Here is a 20,573-nt window from a genome sequence, read left to right on the forward strand (position 1 = left end):
ACGAACAACACATGTAGTCGCAATCACATGAAGCAAAATTCACCCTTTGTAAGATTCGCCGTTCTGTCGTCTCCCAGCAGGCATACGAAGATGATGCCGAACAACGTGCTACACAAGAAAGCCCCGCTTGGTATCTAGAGTCTCGTAAATAGATGTAGAGTTCTAGCCACATGAATGAATGATATGCCATAGACTGTTGACAGAGCGCGCTAGACTGATTGGTTTGTGGGGTTAAATATCCCAAAGCAACACTGTGTCCACCATAGACGACGCAGTGGTAACAGCGGATTAAATTTGATCCCTTTGGGTTCCTTAACGTGTTTTTTTTCTGTTTGCATTTCACGTACATCGAAATGAGGTCGTCCAAGCCGGGGATTCGAACCCACGATCTCTCGCTTCTGGAGCAACACAACTCCGTGGCCGCATGCGCCACCACCGGCAGGTACAGTTCACGCTGAGAAGGTCGCGGCGGAAGGAAACACGATATTAGCTCGCGCTCTCCAACTCTGGATTACAATGAAGCAGGAAGCGACGTGCCTAATGCCAATGCACGAAGAAAAAAAAAAAAAAGAAAGAGCAGCGTCATACTATGCGCCGGGCAACAACAAATCAACAAGGGAAGAAGAGAGAAGCAAGGTAGGCTGCGACTATAGCAGATTCGAAACCACACGAACGAAACAGTAGTGGCGACAAAAGAAAAGGCGCAGGTCGGTATGCATGCCGCATTCGCAAATACTTAGCGTAGCGCTCGACGAAAGAAGTTTTTCGCTCGAAAGCCGCCGCCACGCCAGCCACGTCTGGGCTCAACTTCTAGCGTCTTCGCGCCCGAGTTGCTATTTGCTTCGGCTTGGCTTCGGTACGTAGTGCGTCGAAGGCGCCCGCGCATCGACGACAAGGAGATTAGGGAAGGCGACAGGGAGCGCGTAACAAGAAAAGAATTGAGAGACTGTCATATGACGGGACGCGCAAAAAAGCAGCAGCATGGATGCGTTCAAAAATGAAAGTGCTAGGGGCGACAGAACGGTGTGCGTGGAAGACTTTCCACGCACGAAACGGAAACAGACAGCGCTTGCATACCTGCCGTAATGCGCTTTTTCTGCCCCGAGGGGGGCTCCACTCTTTGTTTTTTCCCTTCCATCTCTCTCTCTCTATCTCTCTCTTTCTCTTAGAATTACGTTCAAGCGACGGCGGAAGACGGTGTATAAGACTTTTCGGGGGATTGGCTCGTTACACAGGCCCCACGTAAAAGCATCGCATTAAAAGAAAGTTAAAAAAAAAAGATATGCCTAAAAGAGCTCCGTTCGCGTGGCACAACACTATTGCTAACATTGCCCGCTTGCGCTCCGTCGTGTGGAAATCGATACATCGGTGACGCTCAGCCGCATACACCAGCCAAACCATTTTTTTTTTTTTGCCATCTTAATGCTGCCTATCAGCTTACATATTCTTCTCCATCCGAGAACACAGTGAATTCCCAGCCTTTGACGAGTGCATTGAAGGGCAGGCACGCGCGGCAATCGTTGCGCAATTTCTGCATGGAGAGCCGCCAACGGCGGCAGCCCCACGCAGCATGGCCGTGAAGCCAGCTTTTGCAAGCGCAACTCCTTCAACTTGGAGAAGTTCGCACGAGGAGAATATACTGTATGCGTGCGATATGTTCACAGGTTACACAATGCCGCCGGCGCAACGAAGGGAGATGTTTTCGAAACTGCCTCTGGGATAGGCGTAGTACAGAAGGTGTGCTTTGTTGCGACATATTCAGATAGGTTTCTTAAAGGCGTCGAACCGCAGGACACCTTTGTCGTGAGGGCGATCGCTAATGTTCGTCGCGTTTAAGTGGATACTATCATGTATAAAAGTAACAGGTTAAGCTGTATTATTAGATGAAGCTCCTGCAATAGCAACACAGCCACTTCCACCATAAGAGGCTGCTTAGTATAAGCCAGACGAGAAGGGAGCAAAAATAGTAAAGACGAGAAAGACATGCGGCGGCGGCCCTTTGAAGTTACCGCACCAGGATCCCGTGACGTCACGGTAATTACATCAATAAATTGTTTATCGTTTAAATGACGAAGCTGATGACGATAGTGATCTAAACGAAGGAAATTACTCTTAATTCCTTCGTTTACATCGCTATCATCACCTGCTTCCTTTACAGGATAAACAACCTACCAATGCAATTACCGTGACGTCTCGGGAACCTGCAGTCTCCAGCGGACGCCAAAGCGAGGGAGAGCGGGCGGCGAGAAACGAGGAGGGCTGTCTTTGCCGAGCGCTCCACGACAGCATCCGAAACTTCAGACGCCCCAGAAGCTCTCGCGCGAGAGCACGTGCGTGTCGGAGAGCTGCAACAACTGGCGTTCAGCGACTAACGCGGCCCACAACTCGGCTGCGCACACCTTTGCATCGGCGCCTTCGTATCGGCCGTGACAGTCCCAATACCGCGACAACTGGCCAATGAGCCAAAGAAAGACATTCACTTCAAATAAATAAATAAATAAGTAAATAAGTACACTGCACTGCGGATATGCAAACTTCATCTGTTAGAGGATCCGAAACTGAAAGACGCTCTATGTGAGTTTATCCCTCGGGAGATATTGTTTGACAATGTTTACGAGAATGCTTCTAAATTTTTACAAACAAATTATTGATATGACTCAGAGCCGTGTATAATGCGTGATTTTCGTCCGCTTTTCGGATGTCTCCCTGTTCCTCGCTTTCCCTTTCCTGTTAAATGTATGTATGTTTTCGAAACAAACATAGATGTTTCAAAAGGTGAAGTTTACCAAATTGTGATATGGCCTTATGCTTCTTACTGCTGAAATAGAGTGGTAAACTCGATACTCCAGTTTTTCTGTTTCTTTTCTTTCCGACATTCAACAACTTATGTAAAAAAAAAAATGACCACCTAAATTTTAAATCTGCTGCGTAAAGTCGGTGGATTAAACGTTTTTCTCTTAACGTGATCGAAATCGGTGCACCGGGTGACGAGCAATACGATTTCTCCGTTGGGAATTAGATAAGTGCTCCTACGGTAATTCAACGTCAATTTAATATTGCCTTCGTTGACTGCTCGACGCCGCAAGCGCGAGCTGTTTGCCAAATCGGAGCGAATTATTTGTTTTTGGATGGGGACGAAAATTCTAGTAGTGCCCGTTCGATATCGACTCTATATTAACGCTATTGCGTATTATTGAACCATGGTCGCGTGTTCAGCGTATACATTGCGTGCATGCAACTGGCAGTAATGTATAGTAATAGTAACCCAGGCTGACGCACGTACGCACAGAAGGTCAGATAAGAAGGGGGCTTCTTGTGCTGGCGCTCGCCTTGCTTGCGCTTCTCCGTGTGTGGGTGTCAGTGTGAGCCCCTCCCCTATGACAACGTCTGATCAACCTGCCGAACAAGAAATACTCCAAGCAGCATGCATACATCAATTGCCTATGTTACTTGTGTGCTTGGGAAATTATCTTCTTTTTTTCGCAATCCCAGCACAGAAGTATCTTGGCTTGTTTGCTAGCCTTGTCTATTTGCTTACACAACAAAGTGTGACAAATCTGAATTCTCTCTCTCTCTGGTGTGTGTGTGTGCGTGCGTGCGTGCGTGCGTGTGCGTGTGTGTGTGTGTGTGTGTGTGTGTGCGTGCGTGTGCGTGTGTGTGTGTGTGTGTGTGTGTGTGTGTGTGTGTGTGTGTGTGTGTGTGTGTGTGTGTGTGTGTGTGTGTGTGTGTGTGTGTGTGTGTGTGTGTGTGTGTGTGTGTGTGTGTGTGTGTGTGTTATGCAAAATGTCACAAAGGGATTTCTGCCATAATTTCGTATCGCTATTCGGATATGTTACCGACTGCTTCCTACTTAACAGGGACTGATGCCCCGTCAAACTGCTTATGAAGCTTTCCTTTTTTTTTTTTGTCTTTCTTCTTTTCCCACTCGAGCGTCGATATGTAACTGTTTGCCGAATAAACTTCAATCTTCGAACTTCACTACATAGAAAAGCCTGGAACGACGTCACACAATTTAACAACTTCAATTTCCTTCAAAGGAAGGAAAAACGCTACGAAAAACACGTCAAAGAACACCGCAACCGGTGCAACAGCTCACCTGGGGTCGCCTCATCCTTGTAGCGTTCGTAGAGAACTTTCAGCTCGTACACTTGCTCCTCAGTCCACATAATTTTACTGGCTTTCCTGGAACGAGAACCGGGTAAGAAAGCCCTGAATGAAAGCCGAGACGGATATTCTTCAAAGGTGGATTCATAATCGGTATGACGTAAGGATTCCTTTCCATCGATTCCATTCCCTTCATGTCAACCACGTTCACGGGCAGGTTACCGGTGACAGCGTGGGCGGAGCGCCACTCGCCTAAGCTACCATTGACTAAGAGCGAAGAGCAATATAGTAACAACATAATCACTACATAATACCGGCTCAAGTGTCTTCGAAGGGCCTAATTCTTGCGGATGTATCTTACTCAGGAACGGAATAGCAATTTCACTATATCGGAGCGTCACTGATTTTGTATTTAGGCGAAGCTGTGCCACAAAGTGCGCAAAGACCGTCAGAAGGGGGGGGGGGGGGGGGGGGGGAGCAACACATGATGGAACGCAGTCCTCGCTAAAGGGGGGACACGACGTTTCGCCATACAAAAGAGATACTGGGGGGCTCTAATGCCCATCGAACACCATGCTGCCCTAGCTAAATTGTTCGCTTCGTAAGCCTGACTTAAGACGGAGTTGAACGCTACAGAAGTCGGTTAGTACAATATAGAACGCTTGGCTTCAGGTGAACGCCAGATACATGATACTATCCCGGACGCCCACTAGACGCGTTTCGGTGAGGGCGGCCGCAGCTCTCTCGGGAGAGATATCGCTCCAGGACAAACCACCGCTGTGAATGGAGTCGACCGTTTTCTAACATAGTAAGCGATCGACCTACGCCTGAATTAACGTCGCAAATGAGTCCTGCTTGCAGGCCAGTTGCTGGGAAATACGAGAAAAAGAAAGAAGCGCCGAAGCTTATGTCACTGCTAATTAAAATATCATGATCATCATCATCATCATCCTGGTTACGCCCACTACAGGGCAAAGGCCTCTCCCATGCTTCTCCAACAACCGCGGTCATGTACTAATTGTGGCCATGTCGTCCCTACAAACTTCTTAATCTCATCCGCCCACCTAACTTTCTGCCGCCCCCTGCTACGCTTCCCTTCCCTTGGAATCCAGTCCGTAACCCTTAATGACCATCGGTTATCTTCCCTTCTCATTACATGTCCTGCCCATGCCCATTTCATTTTATGGATTTCAACTAAGGTGTCATTAACTCGCGTTTGTTCCCTCACCCAATCTGCTCTTTTCTTATCCCTTAACGTTACACCCATCATTCTTCTTTCCATAGCTCGTTGCGTCGTCCTCAATTTAAGTAGAACCCGTTTCGTAAGCCTCCAGGTTTCTGCCCCGTAGGTGAATACTGGTAAGACACAGCTATTATACACTTTATATATAATTCTCATTACGTACATTTCGAGACTCTATTCTTCCCCTTTCCTATACTACACAATTCTTGGGTAAACTCTTATAGCAATTTGAGCCGTTTAAACCGGCACTTGGCGACCAACCAACCTTCTAAGTGGGCGCGTTAATTTTATAGAAATATGTTCCCTCCGGGTAAACTCAGATTTTTTTTTTTTTGCCGATATAAGGCCAAAATTACGCAAGGACATGATCGCTTATTCTAGTGGCTCACTTGGGTTAACAAGAGGCACAGATGCGCTCTTACTCTCCTTGAGAACCAGCGAACCACTCCGTGGCAGCAACAGTAGATCACGTGCCCCTTCTCTTGCGCTGAAGTTCAATCAACTGCAGAGCACGGCTTTTCGCGCATCCCTCTATGTGTCTTCCTCTCATTTTCGATAACGCTATCGACTGACGATTGATATCTTAACAGATTAGAACGTTGATGACAATTAAGGCCTCAAGGTCGCAATACGATCTCAGTGAAATATACTGGTGCAATTTCCACCGCGCCAGCTACGGATACTTTTCAAATTAAATCAAATTAAATTGAACTGCGAACGTTTGACGCACCGAACCTGCACAGTGGATCATGCGGCGCCCACTGTGGTTAAGAGGTGGGGGCGAGGCGGGATCCGGGGTAATTTTGACTACCTGGTGTTCTTTAGCGTCTCTTTTTCTTTTCTCCTTTGCTTTCCATCTCCTTGCGCTCCACCTTCGTCAGAAGGCGCGACCACCGCGGCGGGGACTCGAACCCTCGACCTGGAGCTCAGCAGCGCTACACGCCACAGGCACTATAAGCTAGCGCGACGGGTACGCGTACTTTCCAATTTCGCCGCCGATCGCCGCTCCCGAGAGCAGCGTCAGCGCAGCGACCGAATGACACCCGGCGGCCCCACACTGTTCCGCCGACTCGTATATGCGGGGTCCGACTGCGCCGCCGGAATAAGCTTCCCTCAGCCGGTCGCTTATGCAAATGCTCGCCGATGCTTCCGGGCGCCGGCACATCGATTTCAGCGCGCGAGATAAACGGCGCGCGCCTCGAGGCATCCTCCCGGCGCCCAGTGCAATCTCGGCTCGCCCTTGGGCCCGGCTTCGATGCATATCAAGCGCGTCGCTTGGTGGGCGACTGCGCCTTACATACTTCGCTGTCCTACAAGGTCCTTCGGTTTGTATCCCTCTCTCGCTCTAAAGTTATGTCCGTATACCGTGAAATCCGGAATTTATAACTTAAAGACTTATTCGTTAAGCGAAAGTAAAAGAACGGCGGCTTAGACTGAATCAATTCAGACTGACAGAAGCGTTTTTTCGTTTCAAATAAAGGTTAACTATTACTGGAATCAATGAACGCCAAACTTCTCGGTCTAGAATGCTATACATTCTTCGTTTATGTGCAAACAATTAACTAGGCCCAAGAAAACGCTTCTAAAATCGATGACGTCACGGCAAGCTCATGGGGGAGTTTCCGAACGGCTTCGCCACCCGATCTTTCGGTTTGTGCGCCTCTATCAAATAACTAAGGCCCACCTGACGTCAAAACTAACTGTATTGCGATTGTAGAAGGTAAACTAAGCAACTCAGGTCATCTTTACACAGGTTTATAGCGCCCCGTTGATCTCAACACACTGCAAATGCTGACAACTTCAGTAGCCGGATTTTGCACGACAGCTTGCTGTCAATTAACGACACATAAGTCATATAACATCTAGAAAAACAGAACGATGGCAGGGATTTTAGTGTCTACACGCTCGAAGCAATATCGCTCAACGAGCCACTGATCGCTCATTGCGTGTTATTTACGCGAAATAATTGAATCATGGGGCCATAAGCGCCAAAACCACGATCTGATTATGAGGTACGGCGTAGTGAGGAGGCTCTGGATTAATTTCGACCACCAGGAGATGGACAACGTGCCTCAAATGCAAGGGACATGGGCGTTTTCGCATTTGGCTCCCCTATCGAAATGCGGCCGCCGCGGCCGGGATTTGATCCCATGACTTCATGCTCAGGAGCGCAACACCATAGCCGCTAAGCCACCGCGACGGGGCAACCGCTAAGCCACCGTAAACGGGGCAACCAACATTACAAACGTATTCCAAGCACACATCTACCTGCAGTAAAACGAAATGTTAGACACGTGGGCGCGCGCGCGCACGCACGCACGCACACATACACACGCAACACACACACACACACACACACACACACACACACACACACACATATATATATATATATATATATATATATATATATATATATATATACATATATATATGTGTATGTATGTATGTATGTATGTATGTATGTATGTATATATATGACAGCCAGTGCAGAAATGCTACAGTGTTATTAGATGCGGAAACGGAAAAGAAACAAAATCGTTCCATTTAAGAGGCAGGGAGTACTTCAAGGAAAAATAGAGCCCTTATCGCATCCCTACGACCAATCCCACTATTTTCGAAGTTCGGAGCATTTAAAGAAAGAAGAGGCACATTCGGGGGTAAAGGAGTAGGTAACCAACAACAACGCAGTACGAGAAGTACTAGTCACTGAAAAGCTCTGGGCAGAGATGGCGGTAAATATAGTGAGGTCATCTATCTCTGAAACGAAAGCACAGCGCTCGGAAGACCGAGTTCACGACGCTCCTTCCAATTCAGTCTTCCCGTTATGTCTTTCTTTTTTTTTTTCTTTTCCTTCATAGTTTATTGCTTCCAACACAGTCGTTCGTTGATTACAGGGACTGCCGCCGAGGACTCTCTTTTTTCCACTATTCAGTGACCTCACACTCACTTGACAACGATGAAAAAAAAAAAAAAAAGAACGCAACGAGGTCGAGAAGGGTGCGAAGAAAAGACGTAAACGGTGAAGTTCAAAAAAAAAAAAAGAAAAAAGAATACTGTCGTTGGTAGGACGGCAAGCTCTCTCACTGGCCCTTCTCTTCTTATTGATGCCTCGCGGATTCGCAACGTTAACCGGCTAACGCGAGCCATATATCGACTGGGTAGGCATTCGTCTCCATGCCTCTTTCGGGGCGCGGACCGACGACGCAGTACGCATTTCGCTTCGCAGCCTTCCTCTTTCCCCCACCCCCCTGAAGTTTATTTCTTTTTTTGCTTCTTCATCCTTTCTCGCTTCGTTATTTTCGAGACCAGGAAGAGGGCTGTGCCCGCGAGTTCCAAAAGTTTACTTCCCCCGCAAGCACATACATCCTCGCTTTCTCTCAAAGCCCCCGATTTCTCTATTCCATTTTCTCTGCATTCGCACTCATTACATCGCTTCGCCTGCGCCCTTACATCCCTCCCCATTTCGCCCTTCCACATACAATTTCGCACTTTCTCGTTTTCGCTCGCACCTTGCTCATTTCCATCAGAGGAAAACGCTTCCAACTTCCTCCCTCGTGCAACTCTCGCGGGGCGCTTCATCAACGGGAGAAAAGGGGGAAGGGGCGGGCGCGTAGGGACAAACGCGCAGTCGCGGCGGCATGGAACCCGGCGTCAGTGGCGTCGTAAAATGGATTCGTTCTCTGCTTTTTTTTTATCGTTTCTTTCTTTTCACTGCTGCTCATCGGCGATATTGGGTGCAGCAGCTTCTTCCAGGAGACCGGGCGGCCGGAAGCGAGCCAATTTCCAAAAATGTCGTCAAAACGAAAGGAGCCAGGTAATCGGGAAAGTAAGGTATGAGGTCCCGTGAGCTCGTGACGTGATCTTCGCTTCTAACGATAACGAGAAGGAGGAAGTGCATAATTCCATCTCACGACCACATTACTAACGAAAAATGTAGCGGGAACAAAAAAGAAAAGAAGAGAAAGGGATAACAAAGGAGATTGATTAAATTTGATGTTTTTAATCCACACGCAAGGCGGAAGAAACCGAAAAGACGACGATGATGATTGATGTTCATTGGTGTTTATTGGCGCAAGGGTCAGATGTGGCCAAAGAGCGCCACAGAAAAGACGAGGTAAAGGCAAAATAAAAATAATCGAGGGGACAGGAAGGAACGTCGAGATGCACACAGGACAGATGCACACATCGCCCTAAGGTAAAATAAACCGAGAACGCCTATAAAGGGAATTCTACTCGGGAAGCAGAAAGCTGGCGGGAACGCATTAAGCAAAAAAGTAAGAGGAAGGAGGGATGCATGGATATACACGCGGCTTTATATTAGCAGAACAGCCGAAAAAAAAAAAAAAGCTTTCTCTCTTTTTTTTCCAAGACAAAATTTTCGAGGACGCTTAAGCTTCGCCTTTAAGAGTGGAACGAGATAACATTCAAAGACCCCTGACTGCTTCTCACGCTTCCCGGGAACTGGAGCGTATGTAACCGTAATTTTTACCTCGAAACGCTTGCCGCGAACGCTACGCTGGAAGGCGAGCTTTGTGTTGGAACCACGGCCTCTTGCATAGGCCGCGATGCGGCATATGTGAGCGCCAGCTGGAGTTATTGCAAGGAACTGGGCACGCCGCTCCGTGGCCCCCAAGACACCCATCGCGCGCCAAAATGGCGGACGCCGGGGCCAGTTTGTGTGCGTGAAGGGGTTTCTTTGAGTTTTCACGTAACAGAATTGTTTTCTCGCATAGTAAAATTACAATCCGAGAGCTATCATGTCTGTAGGTTGTGTGCAAGTCATAGTTTAAGGTACTTCTACGTATTTTAGCTTGAGAAATTCAATTAGTTCAGCCAATTCCTTGCGTCATATGGAAGTCCTGGGTATACGTGGTTCGAAAATCTTGTCGGAAGAACGTCCGACGCCGGATGTTCTGCGACAGAGGCTCCATAACGCTATCGCGTTAAAATTCCAAGCTCGTCGTCTAGGAGAGCACGTCCCTACCGCAGCAGTGAAGACGTCATATTGCAACACCGAACAAACAATTGGGCGTCGAAGTGCGTCAAAACACACACATCAAACTTGACGAGCTCGCAACTATATACAGAGAACAGCTGTTCACCCTGACCTATGCCAACGTTTCAGGGAAAAGAAAAGAAAAACACCGAAATACACTACAGCGGTGGGACTGCCCAAATTGATTTTGGAGCAAGTAAAATCGCGTTTTGGAACAGATACAATTGCATTTTGGAGCAGCTTGAAGCAGGCCTCTCTGAATTTTGGTAGAGGAATATCGGAACAAAGGAATATCGCAGAACACTTCGAAACAAGGATGTAGGGGAATAAACCAACACAAGGGCTGTACTTCGAAGCAGATTATTCAAATACTGAAAGCGTCTAGTACATCCTCACTTTGGTAATAGTGCCTGTAGGTTTCTAATTTGTGGCAGCAATCACACACACACACACACAAAAACATGCATTCTGCAACAGTGTTCGAAATTTCGAAAAGCCGCCAAGACATTTTTGATAAACTCATCTTTCTTTCATGTCTCGACAGTGTGGGTGAAGTGCCTGGAAATGCGCTTCACCAGAAGACCGCGCGGAGAAACGACAGTTATGAAGTACGGTGGTTTATTATTGCGACAGCAATTATATGTACAGGCGCCGAGAAAAGTGGTATACTCCACGCAGTCCACGCAGCGGGAGCCGGAGCAGCGACACATTGCATCGCGACGCCTTCTACAGGCGGCATCCGGGATCGAGACAGCCAATGGGTGCCCTTTATTATCGGCAGACATGATCCTAGATGCTGCCTGTAGATGGCGTTGCCATGCAGTTTGTCGTTGCTCCGGCTCCCGCTGCGTGGACTGCGTGGAGTATACCACTTTTGTCGGCGCCTGTACACTCAAGGCGCATTTCTGCAGTCGCCGTCGCCGTGGTGTTCTGTATAAAGTTCAAGGGTGATAACATCGTCGCCGCGGGCCATGTGCTGTATTTGTGAGTGAAATCGCGCGAGGGTGATCCGAAGATGGCGGCTCGATCTCGCGCGCGCAAGAAAAGAAAACGGGAAGAAAGCGTGCCGTCTCCCCTCGCACGCAAGGCATGGGGGAGGAGGAAGGGGGGCGTTCTACTCCGGCGGATGTTGCTTATGGCGCGGCCTCGCGGGCCCTATCTTGTAAGCAATCTGTGATGGGGTCAAAGTGCATACGCCTAGTGCTGATAGCTTCGTGTGCGTTGTTTTCGTCACCTAGTTAGCGTTGAAGCCGAGAGGCAGCACGAAGGTCACTTCGCTCCCTGTTGCTGGCGAGCTACTGCGTTTTGACAGCGAGTGCGCGTGGTGATCGAGTAAAATACGTTCGCGTTTCCTTGTGCGCGCGTGACACCTTGCTTGTTAATTAAGCGAGCGAATGTTTACAAGTTTATACAGCCGATAAAACTACTATCCTTACTTCGTATAGCTGTCTACTAATTTGCTATCGCAACCTAATTTCTGTCGCAATACTAATTTGCCATCGCCTTTCGGGCTAAACTGCAACTTCTTTCGAAAGCCATATCTACATAATAGACCAGGGCGATTCCAGGGCACCTAATGCTTAACTTTCTGGTATACGGTAAGGCTATTCCAATCAGTTTTATTACAAATCTGCCATTAGCCCTTCGTGATAGCTCAACATGGCTCAGGCCTCGCCCATCTGGGCATAAAAACAGATTGGAATAGTATTACGCTACACCCACCTTGGGACAGCGAGGCCCGCCCTATGAGCCCAAAGCAGCGCACGCCTTCCCAATATTTAGTTCGCTCACAGCGCAATCAGCCTACTTTTCGTTGTTTTGCGTTTGAGCTAGGAAGCACCGCGCCACTCCACCCGCTCTTGGTACACTCTAAAATACAGCCGCCCTGGCCGTTCCGACAGCAGCGACGACAGCCGGCAGTGGTCGGTACTCCAGTGTTATAGGCGCGAATACTATGACAAACTGTGCGGAAGGCGCTGTCGTGCGGTGTGCGGAATGTGACCGGCTGCACTCTTTCTCGGAGAACGAATCCGCTCACTGTTCGCGGCCACCGCCGGAGAATACACACCGAAGCCGTTCTGCCGCAGCGTGGCGCAATTTCCGCCAATTTTACGGTGTTTGGCGCAGTGTGGCGCGGGAATTTTCGCCTGTATCAATATGGCGCAACTGGCGTAGGAGTCCCAACCCTGACACTGACGTCTCATTGACGGGGTTGGCCCGTTACTTGGGCACGAAATTCAAAACAAACTGTCGGGTTTCCATTTTATTCTCTATCTACACACGCATCAGCAGGTAAATGATAACCCTTAAAAATTTAATTCTGGGGCTTTACGTACAAAAACCAGGATATGATTATGAGGCACGCCGTAGCGTAGGAGTCCGAATCAATTTTGGCCACCTGGGGTTTTTTAACGCCTACCTTATGGATGGTACATAGGCGTTTTGCATTTCGCCCACGTCGAAAAACTAAGAGTCGTTCTTTGCCACAGAAACGCAGATGAAACGTTAAAGGGTTACTTTACGAGGCAATACATCAATTGCTTCAGTGCCTCCCTTTAGTGCCCTTTTAAGGGCGCTGACCAAGAGGATCAGATTACAGGCGCGCGCAGTCGAAACACGTGAGACGGACGTTCGCCGCCCACGAGTCAAAGGAAGTAGCGCGTTTGCAATCCACCCCCGGCCCCCTGAGATCTCCCCCTTCGTTCCTTTTTTTTTTTTTTTTTTTTTTTTGTCTTGAGAAGGCGTTCGCGCCTCGCGCAGAGGGAATAAAAAATCACTGAAGCACCGTAAGGAGAGCTCAAGCGCGCCTGTTAGGGTGGACGGCGGAGGATTGTAGGGCGGCGGCTGGAGATCGCCGTTCCTTTCACTGCCTATCAAATGTTTTACACGGCTGCAATGCGTATACGGAGAGCTAAATGACAGCACAGGGACTCGTTCACGCAACTTCCAACTGGGAAGCAGCTGGACGAACTTTGCGGCCAGTTTTGAGGCTATCGCCACCACTGACACGGCTACTAACCGAGGAGCCCGAATTACGCTGTGTAGCAAAGAGGCATCGACTAGCTGCGTAATTACCAGCGAATAAGTTAGACTGGGTCCCTTAATATTAGGCTCCCAGACCGCATGCGATCCTTCCTCTGCCCCCATCTGGCCCGCCGAATCCTGATCCCGATTGTTCCGCGATTATTCTACCGACTGATTTAAAACAGAATGTCCAGCATTTCCGTATCATAATCAAAACGCACTCGTTCCAGTGGCAGTTAAAGAAATAACCCAGAGTATGCTGATGTGGATTGAATTTTCTTGAACAAACTTTTCTGGCGCTCCAGGGCAATGGGCCAACCCTACTAAAGTAACTAGCCCTCACTCGCTCACTTACACCCCCTCCCTTCCTTACCAAACGAACAAAGCACTTAAAAATAAGAAAAGGAAGGTAATCGTAATATACCCATCTGCACGCACGAAAACACGTATACGTGTGCACACAGCCGAATAGACAAAACAGAAAAAAAAAGAAAAAGAAACGTAATTACAACTCACTTATGCGGCGCGCAGGAATATATTCGCAGGGAACATAATGAACGACAATTATATCGGCTACTGTCGTGTCCGTACTGACGTTATAGCTATCGCCTACGAATGCCTGCAGTGTGCAGCTGCGAAAGAAAGCCATTTATTATTCTCTATTTCGGCAACGTTTAAAACATGTTTAAAAAGTTGTTAAAAATATATATTTCTTTTCAAAGTTTAAAAAATGTTCTATTCTAAGACGACACACAGTCGTACTTCGAAAACGTAGAATGCCACGCTAAGTGCGCCTCATCGTAGGCGCTCGACCACGAAAAGAAATCCTTAGCTGCGTTTACATGAACGATACAGTGGCGTGTGGAATTGTTTAGCGCGTCATGGTAATTGCTATGCGACAGCGCTTACGCGTGGCGCATCCATCTTCGCCCGAGACAAGACCAATTTCCGAAGACTCGCATTCCGTTGGTGAGCGGAAGAAAGCGAACGGCGGCCGCCATCTCTCTCCCTCAATGCGACACACCAGCCTTTGCATGCACCGCGTGAGACGACGCCTCTCTCTCTCCTGTTGCACCAATGCGATTTGCCTTCGTAGCGCATCACCACCGCTTGCGGTAGGAATGCGATACCCCACGCCCGTTTGTCGCATTCGCGTAAACGTCAGTCTTGTTTCACAGTTTACCCAACAAATAAACGGATTTGACTGCTGCGCCTGCGCTGGTGTGTTTCCACGCGCTAGCGGAATCTCAAGGCCGACGAGCACTAAGTCCTGAAACCCGGGGACCTTCACGGCCGCGTCCATCACATCTAATGGCCATGTGTACGGCCATTATAGAAGGTTAGCTTACGTGAAATCGCGCGCCGCATCGAGCAGCGCGTACGGGTTTTCCGTCAGCGACCTCTGTAACGTATAAAGACTGCGCATTTGCCTAAAAAATACTTCACAAGGCGCTTTATGCAACATTCTACCTTCGCGGAAATAAGCTTCTGAGGTACCAAAATTTGACTATTGGAAGTAGTAGACGGTCGACAACAGCGTCGTCATATGTAACTTATTTTAGCACGGAGACTAATCGAATTGCGATAAAACTGGATGTTGCTGATCGCCTCAGGAGTACCGAAGTGCACCCAATCAATGATAAACTTAAGCGAGCTCTTAGGCATACCACCAAGTCTTTATGGTATATCATAATCGGCGTCACATTAATTATTCCCGCGATCCTTCCATGAAAAAGCAAAGCACATCGAGTTACCGCGTGTACTTCTTTACCTTAAAATTCTTAAAATCTTAAATTTAAAAGCTAACCGTAGCATCCGTGAAACTAGGCATAAAGAGGAATGGCACGTACGCACACCTCGGACCAATTGCGATAAACAATCATTAACACTTACAGTACCCATTCTACTTAATCAACTCGCACAGGAAGACTTTGATCCTTTATGCAACTCCAATAATGAAATAAGACTATTTTGTCAGTTATGACAAATAGACTAGAATCTCAAAATATTTTTATTCACATATTACAGTCATGAGTGCGTGTTAGCACACCTGTCCATACGTGTATCTAGATCTGTGTGCATTGCTTGTACATATGGTATGTATCTGCATGTGCGTATACATGCATAAATGCGAAATTGTACGTGTATATAAATATGTATGTATTTTGTGTAATTTGATACTAGATGTTTCCTTATGTTGAAAGTGCATTTGTTTCCAATATTACTTTGCTGCAAGTGTTGCATGTTTCGTGATGTTTCTGCAGCGCTCTGCTGTCAAACGTATAAGGGGGCGGGACCCTCGTCAAGCTGTACCCCAGCTTTTAGTCCTGTCTCCTCTTTTTGAATGTGAAAAGAAATAAAAACACCATTCATCTTTCAAAACTATATCGGTTTTCTCTGGTTATTTTTTCCGTCAGTCTTCTCCCTAAAAAGAAAAGAAGAAATAAAGGTAATGGGACGAAACCACTCAACTCACTTTGACTCGGTGCCGTAACCGTGGACCAGCTCGTACGCGTCCTTTGTATTCTTCCAGAACAGCAATTCGGCGAACGCAATCTTGTTTTCCTGAGCCGTGGCCACGAATTTTCGGACGACGAATGTCGCCAGGCGTGCCAGTTCCTGCGGCGGGAAAGCACCACCAATTAGGACTTATCCAAGTAATGACATTCACAGTGGCTCGTAAGCGTAAATTTAGTTACTCGCGGGTTAAAAATTTTTCCTTTGTTAACCTCAACGCTGTCAAGGCCTCCTTACTAGTGCACGGACCGCTTCGCTGCGTCCTGACGCGTGAAATTCTGGGGAAATTAGCCAGGTCCAGAAAGTTCATGCGCGAACTGGCCCCGTTTATCACGGAAGGAAATATTGACATCCAGTTCAATGTATACGGATGCTACTAAGAGGAAGCAGTTTCGATGCATACAATAACGTGCGTGTTACAGAAACATCCACACTAACATGAGTGTGTGCCACAACACGTAAATGCACATCAGAGACTTCCGGTACATCAATAAAAAGAGACTACCACACGGTTCACGTATTTCTGAGGTGACAACCACATGAAAAAATTAAATTAAATGATGGGGTTTTACGTGCCAGAACCGCAATGTGATTATGAGGCGCGGCGTAGTGCGGGACTCCGGAAATTTGGAACGCCTGGGGTTCTTTAAAGTGCACCCGAATCAGAGTACACGGGCATTTTCGAATTTCTCCTCCATCCAAAACCCGGCCACCGTGGCCGGGATTCGATCCTGCCACCTTGTGCTCAGAAGCTCAACAAACACCATAGCCACTAAGCAATCACGGAGGGTACAACCACATGAACTAACAGACAACGGAGTCAGGCGACGCATAGGGTTAAATAACTATTACGTTTAAGTGAAGTGTGGAAAATACAAATAAAAAAGAAGTTGACCGAAAGAACAACTTGCTGCAGGTTCATGCTGCAAGTTGCTGCAAGTTGCCAAGCCCACGTTTTCTGCATTATGTCTCCGGTGCTTCACCATTAAGCTACTGCCGGTGGCTGCTTTTGGTACATTTGAATAGGAGTACAATATTAACCATAGGAGTGTTAGCCAGCGCCACCTGCGGGAAAATGCCGGCTCCTGAATTCGCGTACTGCTTGACGACCGCTGTTCAAGAGGAATTCACAAGTCCAGCGCCAAACCGATTAGAAGCTCTGGCCACGGTGGAAGAATAAAGAGGTGTCTCAACGACACCGTCCGTCTGCGATGCCTCTGTTCGCACGTCCTTCCTCCGCCGGCGGGAGTGCTACAGTGTTGAGATTATCATTTTCTATTGCCTGCTAGTGGTTTTAAGCGCTGGGTTCACATTTATCGTTTCGCTGCAACCACCCTTACCTCTAAAAGGGGTTGAATGTGGGCTAGTTGGCACAAATTCATCGGTGAAAAAAAAAAAAAACTGCGAAATAAAGATGGACAAGGAAGGAACACAGGGCAAGCGCTGACTGCCAACTGCTTGAGTTTAATCAGCTGAAACACAAATATACCTTTTCAAAAGGGGTATGTAATGAGGGAGAGTTACGATGCACTTCCAGCCGCGCATGCGTCAAGTTATTAAACGCGAACTCGTAAGAAAGAAGCTAAAATGCACTATCACATTCGTGGCATAGATACCTAAATTCTTCGTCAGTATGAGCCATCGAAGGAGCGCTGACGTGTGATCCGATGGCAAAAAGCTTCAAGTCTTTTTGACGCAACCACTTTAGTCAAGTCACTCAAAAACTCGTGAAAAGGGTGATCGCCAGTGGCGCCTTGAGGAAGGCCTTAGCTGGCTCCTGCCACCACCAGGTGGCCCGAAGCTACGATACTCTGGTACAGCGACTGAAGGCGAGCGGCTATACTGAATCCCTGCTGTCTGCCTTGACTGGTGCGCGCTTGCGTGAGGTCCGGACCTCCAAGGACCACGTCAGGCCAGAACTTGACACAGCCAAGGTGGTGGAAATCGCTAAAGTGCGCAGCATTTCCCATTGTGTTAAGAAAGCCGCCGGGCGTGCGGGGGTGCGCGTTGTGTATTCGGCGCCGAACGAACTAATAAACTCCTTGCGCAAAAACAGTGAATGCTACCAACCCGCCACAGGGTGTCCACCAAGTTCAGATTTTCAGATTCCCTGAGTTTTCCAGCTTTTCCCTGGGTGCCTTTTGCACAATTCCCTGAGTGACACAGAACTTTGTTTTTGACTAATAGTTCTGCGGATACCCGCAAGGTGGAGAGAAGTAATTAATAAAGGGAAAATGAGACATCCGCCCAAACGTAGTGAAGTGCTACGAAGGAAACCCATACGGGTTCCTCGAAAGAAAAGCCTCGCAGTTGAAGAAAAATTCCTGCTTCGGGACTCGAACCCGGGACCACCGCCTTTTCGGGGCAGCGTTATGCCGTGTGAGCTAGCCAGGCGGCTAGCAGTGAAGCAGCACTATTACGCCAAACTCTTGGTTTGCTTCGAGTTGTTGATAAATACGACTTCGCCCGGTCATCTGCTAGCCGCCCGGTTAGCTCAGATGGTAGAGCGGCTGCCTCGGAATGGCGGTGGTTCCACGCCCGAGTCCTGGACAAGGACGAATTTTTCTTCGACTGCGAGGCTATTCTTTCGAGGAACCCGTATGGGCTTCTTTTGTAGCACTTAGCTACGTCTGGGTGGGCGCCTCATTTCCCCTTTATTAATGTTGTAAAGTGACGTCAGCCGCAATCAGACTGCCTTGCAAGCACTGACGGCACGTGCGTTTATCGTTTGATATCCTTTCCGAATGTATGGAAAAGCACGGCCCCTATTCCGTCCTGTGAAGCGTCACATTCTAGCTTGAGGGGTCTCTCGGGATCATAGTGAGCCAGCACAGCCGCTTCCCGAAGGCATTTTTTTGCTTCACGAAAAGCTGCTTCTTGTGCATGTCCCCAGAACCAACGCGTGCTATTCTCCAATAACTTGTACAGCGGTGCAAGTGCGGAAGACACGTTGGGCACGAACTTCGAATAAAATGTAATCATGCCCAGAAACGACCTCAACTGCTGAACATTTTCTGGGTTGGGGGCTCGCGCGATTGCTTCAACATGCTTCTCTATTGGATGCAGACCTTCACGATCAATTTTATGACCCAGATACGTCACTGCCTCTTGGCGAAAGCTGCATTTTTCAAGTCTGAGCTTCACTCTATGTTCACGAAAACGCTGCAGTACTTGTCGTAACGTGTCGGTGCTACCAAGTTTTTCTGATACCAAAACGTCGTCAAGGTAAGCCTGAACACCTGTCAGGCCCTGCAGAACTGTTTCTATTTTCCGCTGGAAGATGGCAGGCGCGGAAGCTATGCCGAACGGCAGTCGGTTGTAGCAAAACAACCCACGGTGTGTATTGATTACGCACATCTTCCTTGAGTCCTCATCGAGGGGAACTTGGTTATACGCGTCTCTTAAATCCAGCGTGCTGAAGCAGTCCCCACCGTTCAGGCATGCGAAAATGTCATCAATAGCTGGCAACGGGTACTGCTCCAGTTCACAGACGGGATTCAAGGTCACCTTAAAATCAACGCAGATTCTAACCGCGCCGTTCTTCTTCATTACGGGCACAATGGGAGTAGCCCACTCGGCGTGCGTTACAGGTGACAGTACTCCAAGCATTACGAGCCTATCAATCTCTTCCGAAACTTTGTCGCGTAAAGCAAATGGAAGGGAACGGGCCTTACAAAATTTCGGCATGGCGCCTTTCTTGAGCTTCAGATGGACAGGGTGTCCGTCAATTAGACCCAGCTCGGGGCTGAAGACGTCGTTGAACTCTGACAGGACGGCATTAATGGCGGGGGTACGGCTGCTTCCTGGACCAGAGCTTTGTTGCACTGATACGTTCAACACCGAGGATCCTGCGTCATTGAACTTGGAAATCAACTCTCGTCCACAGAGGCTCGGACCTGAACAGTTCAGGACCATCAAGGAACTCTTGACCTCCTTGTCGTTGTAGGACACTGACATACTCAGTTTCCCTAATACTGGAAGTTCTCCAAGATAACAGGACAGTTTAATCAATGCGGTTTCTAATTGCGGCCAATGTTCACGGTTTTTCTCAAAAATCTCTTTGGACACAACACAGACCGGTGAACCGGTGTCCACAATCATAGGTACGTCAATGCCACACCATGTGAAAGTACGAAGAATAGGTGGTGGTAGCCGACCATTGGAGGGTGCGGTTAGTGTCCAAATGTGCGCACCGTGTGCATTTTCCTCAGTGACATCCGCTGTTACAGCAAACGCTTCTCCTTGCCTGCATTGTGAGCGAGCTTTTGGGCGTCCTTTCCGCACGTCGCTTTGGCACATCTTCGCCAGATGGCCGTATACACCACAGCGGTAACACCTCGCTTTCGCCCAGCCGCAGGCGTTTCTGTTGTATTTGTTGTTTCTGTTGAATTTTGTTTTATATCAAGACGGGCTGACACCATGTCGCCCGATGCTGTCACTCTTTAGTAAGCATGTTAAAAGAAAGTCTTAATCCAGATTGAATAGCAAGGAGTAATGTTTATTTTATTTAAAAAAAAACAACTGAAGGGAGGGGTTAGTAAAATGCACAGCGAATAAAATATCTTCGAAAAATAGAATGGTAAAGCCCACTGTAAATCGAGTCGAACATTTTCAAATACGAATAAAAGGAGATGCACACAGAAGCAAATATTTTTGAAAATTAGCTATTTCTATTAACTGATAACA

General features: G+C 47.9%; 1 protein-coding gene across 1 annotated transcript in view; it reads right to left on the minus strand.

The window, feature by feature from the left end:
- Positions 1–20,573, minus strand: part of timeout (circadian regulator timeout) — a 316,230-nt gene that overhangs the window by 41,615 nt on the left and 254,042 nt on the right. Inside the window, exons 18-19 of the mRNA XM_050178451.3 lie at positions 15,847–15,989; positions 4,097–4,182 (exon numbers count right to left, since the gene is read on the minus strand). Coding sequence (XP_050034408.1) covers positions 4,097–4,182; positions 15,847–15,989 — 229 coding nt within the window. The remainder of the gene's footprint in view (positions 1–4,096; positions 4,183–15,846; positions 15,990–20,573) is intronic.

This window comes from Dermacentor andersoni, chromosome 5 (genome assembly GCF_023375885.2).
Source record: "Dermacentor andersoni chromosome 5, qqDerAnde1_hic_scaffold, whole genome shotgun sequence".
Lineage (NCBI taxonomy): Eukaryota > Metazoa > Arthropoda > Arachnida > Ixodida > Ixodidae > Dermacentor > Dermacentor andersoni.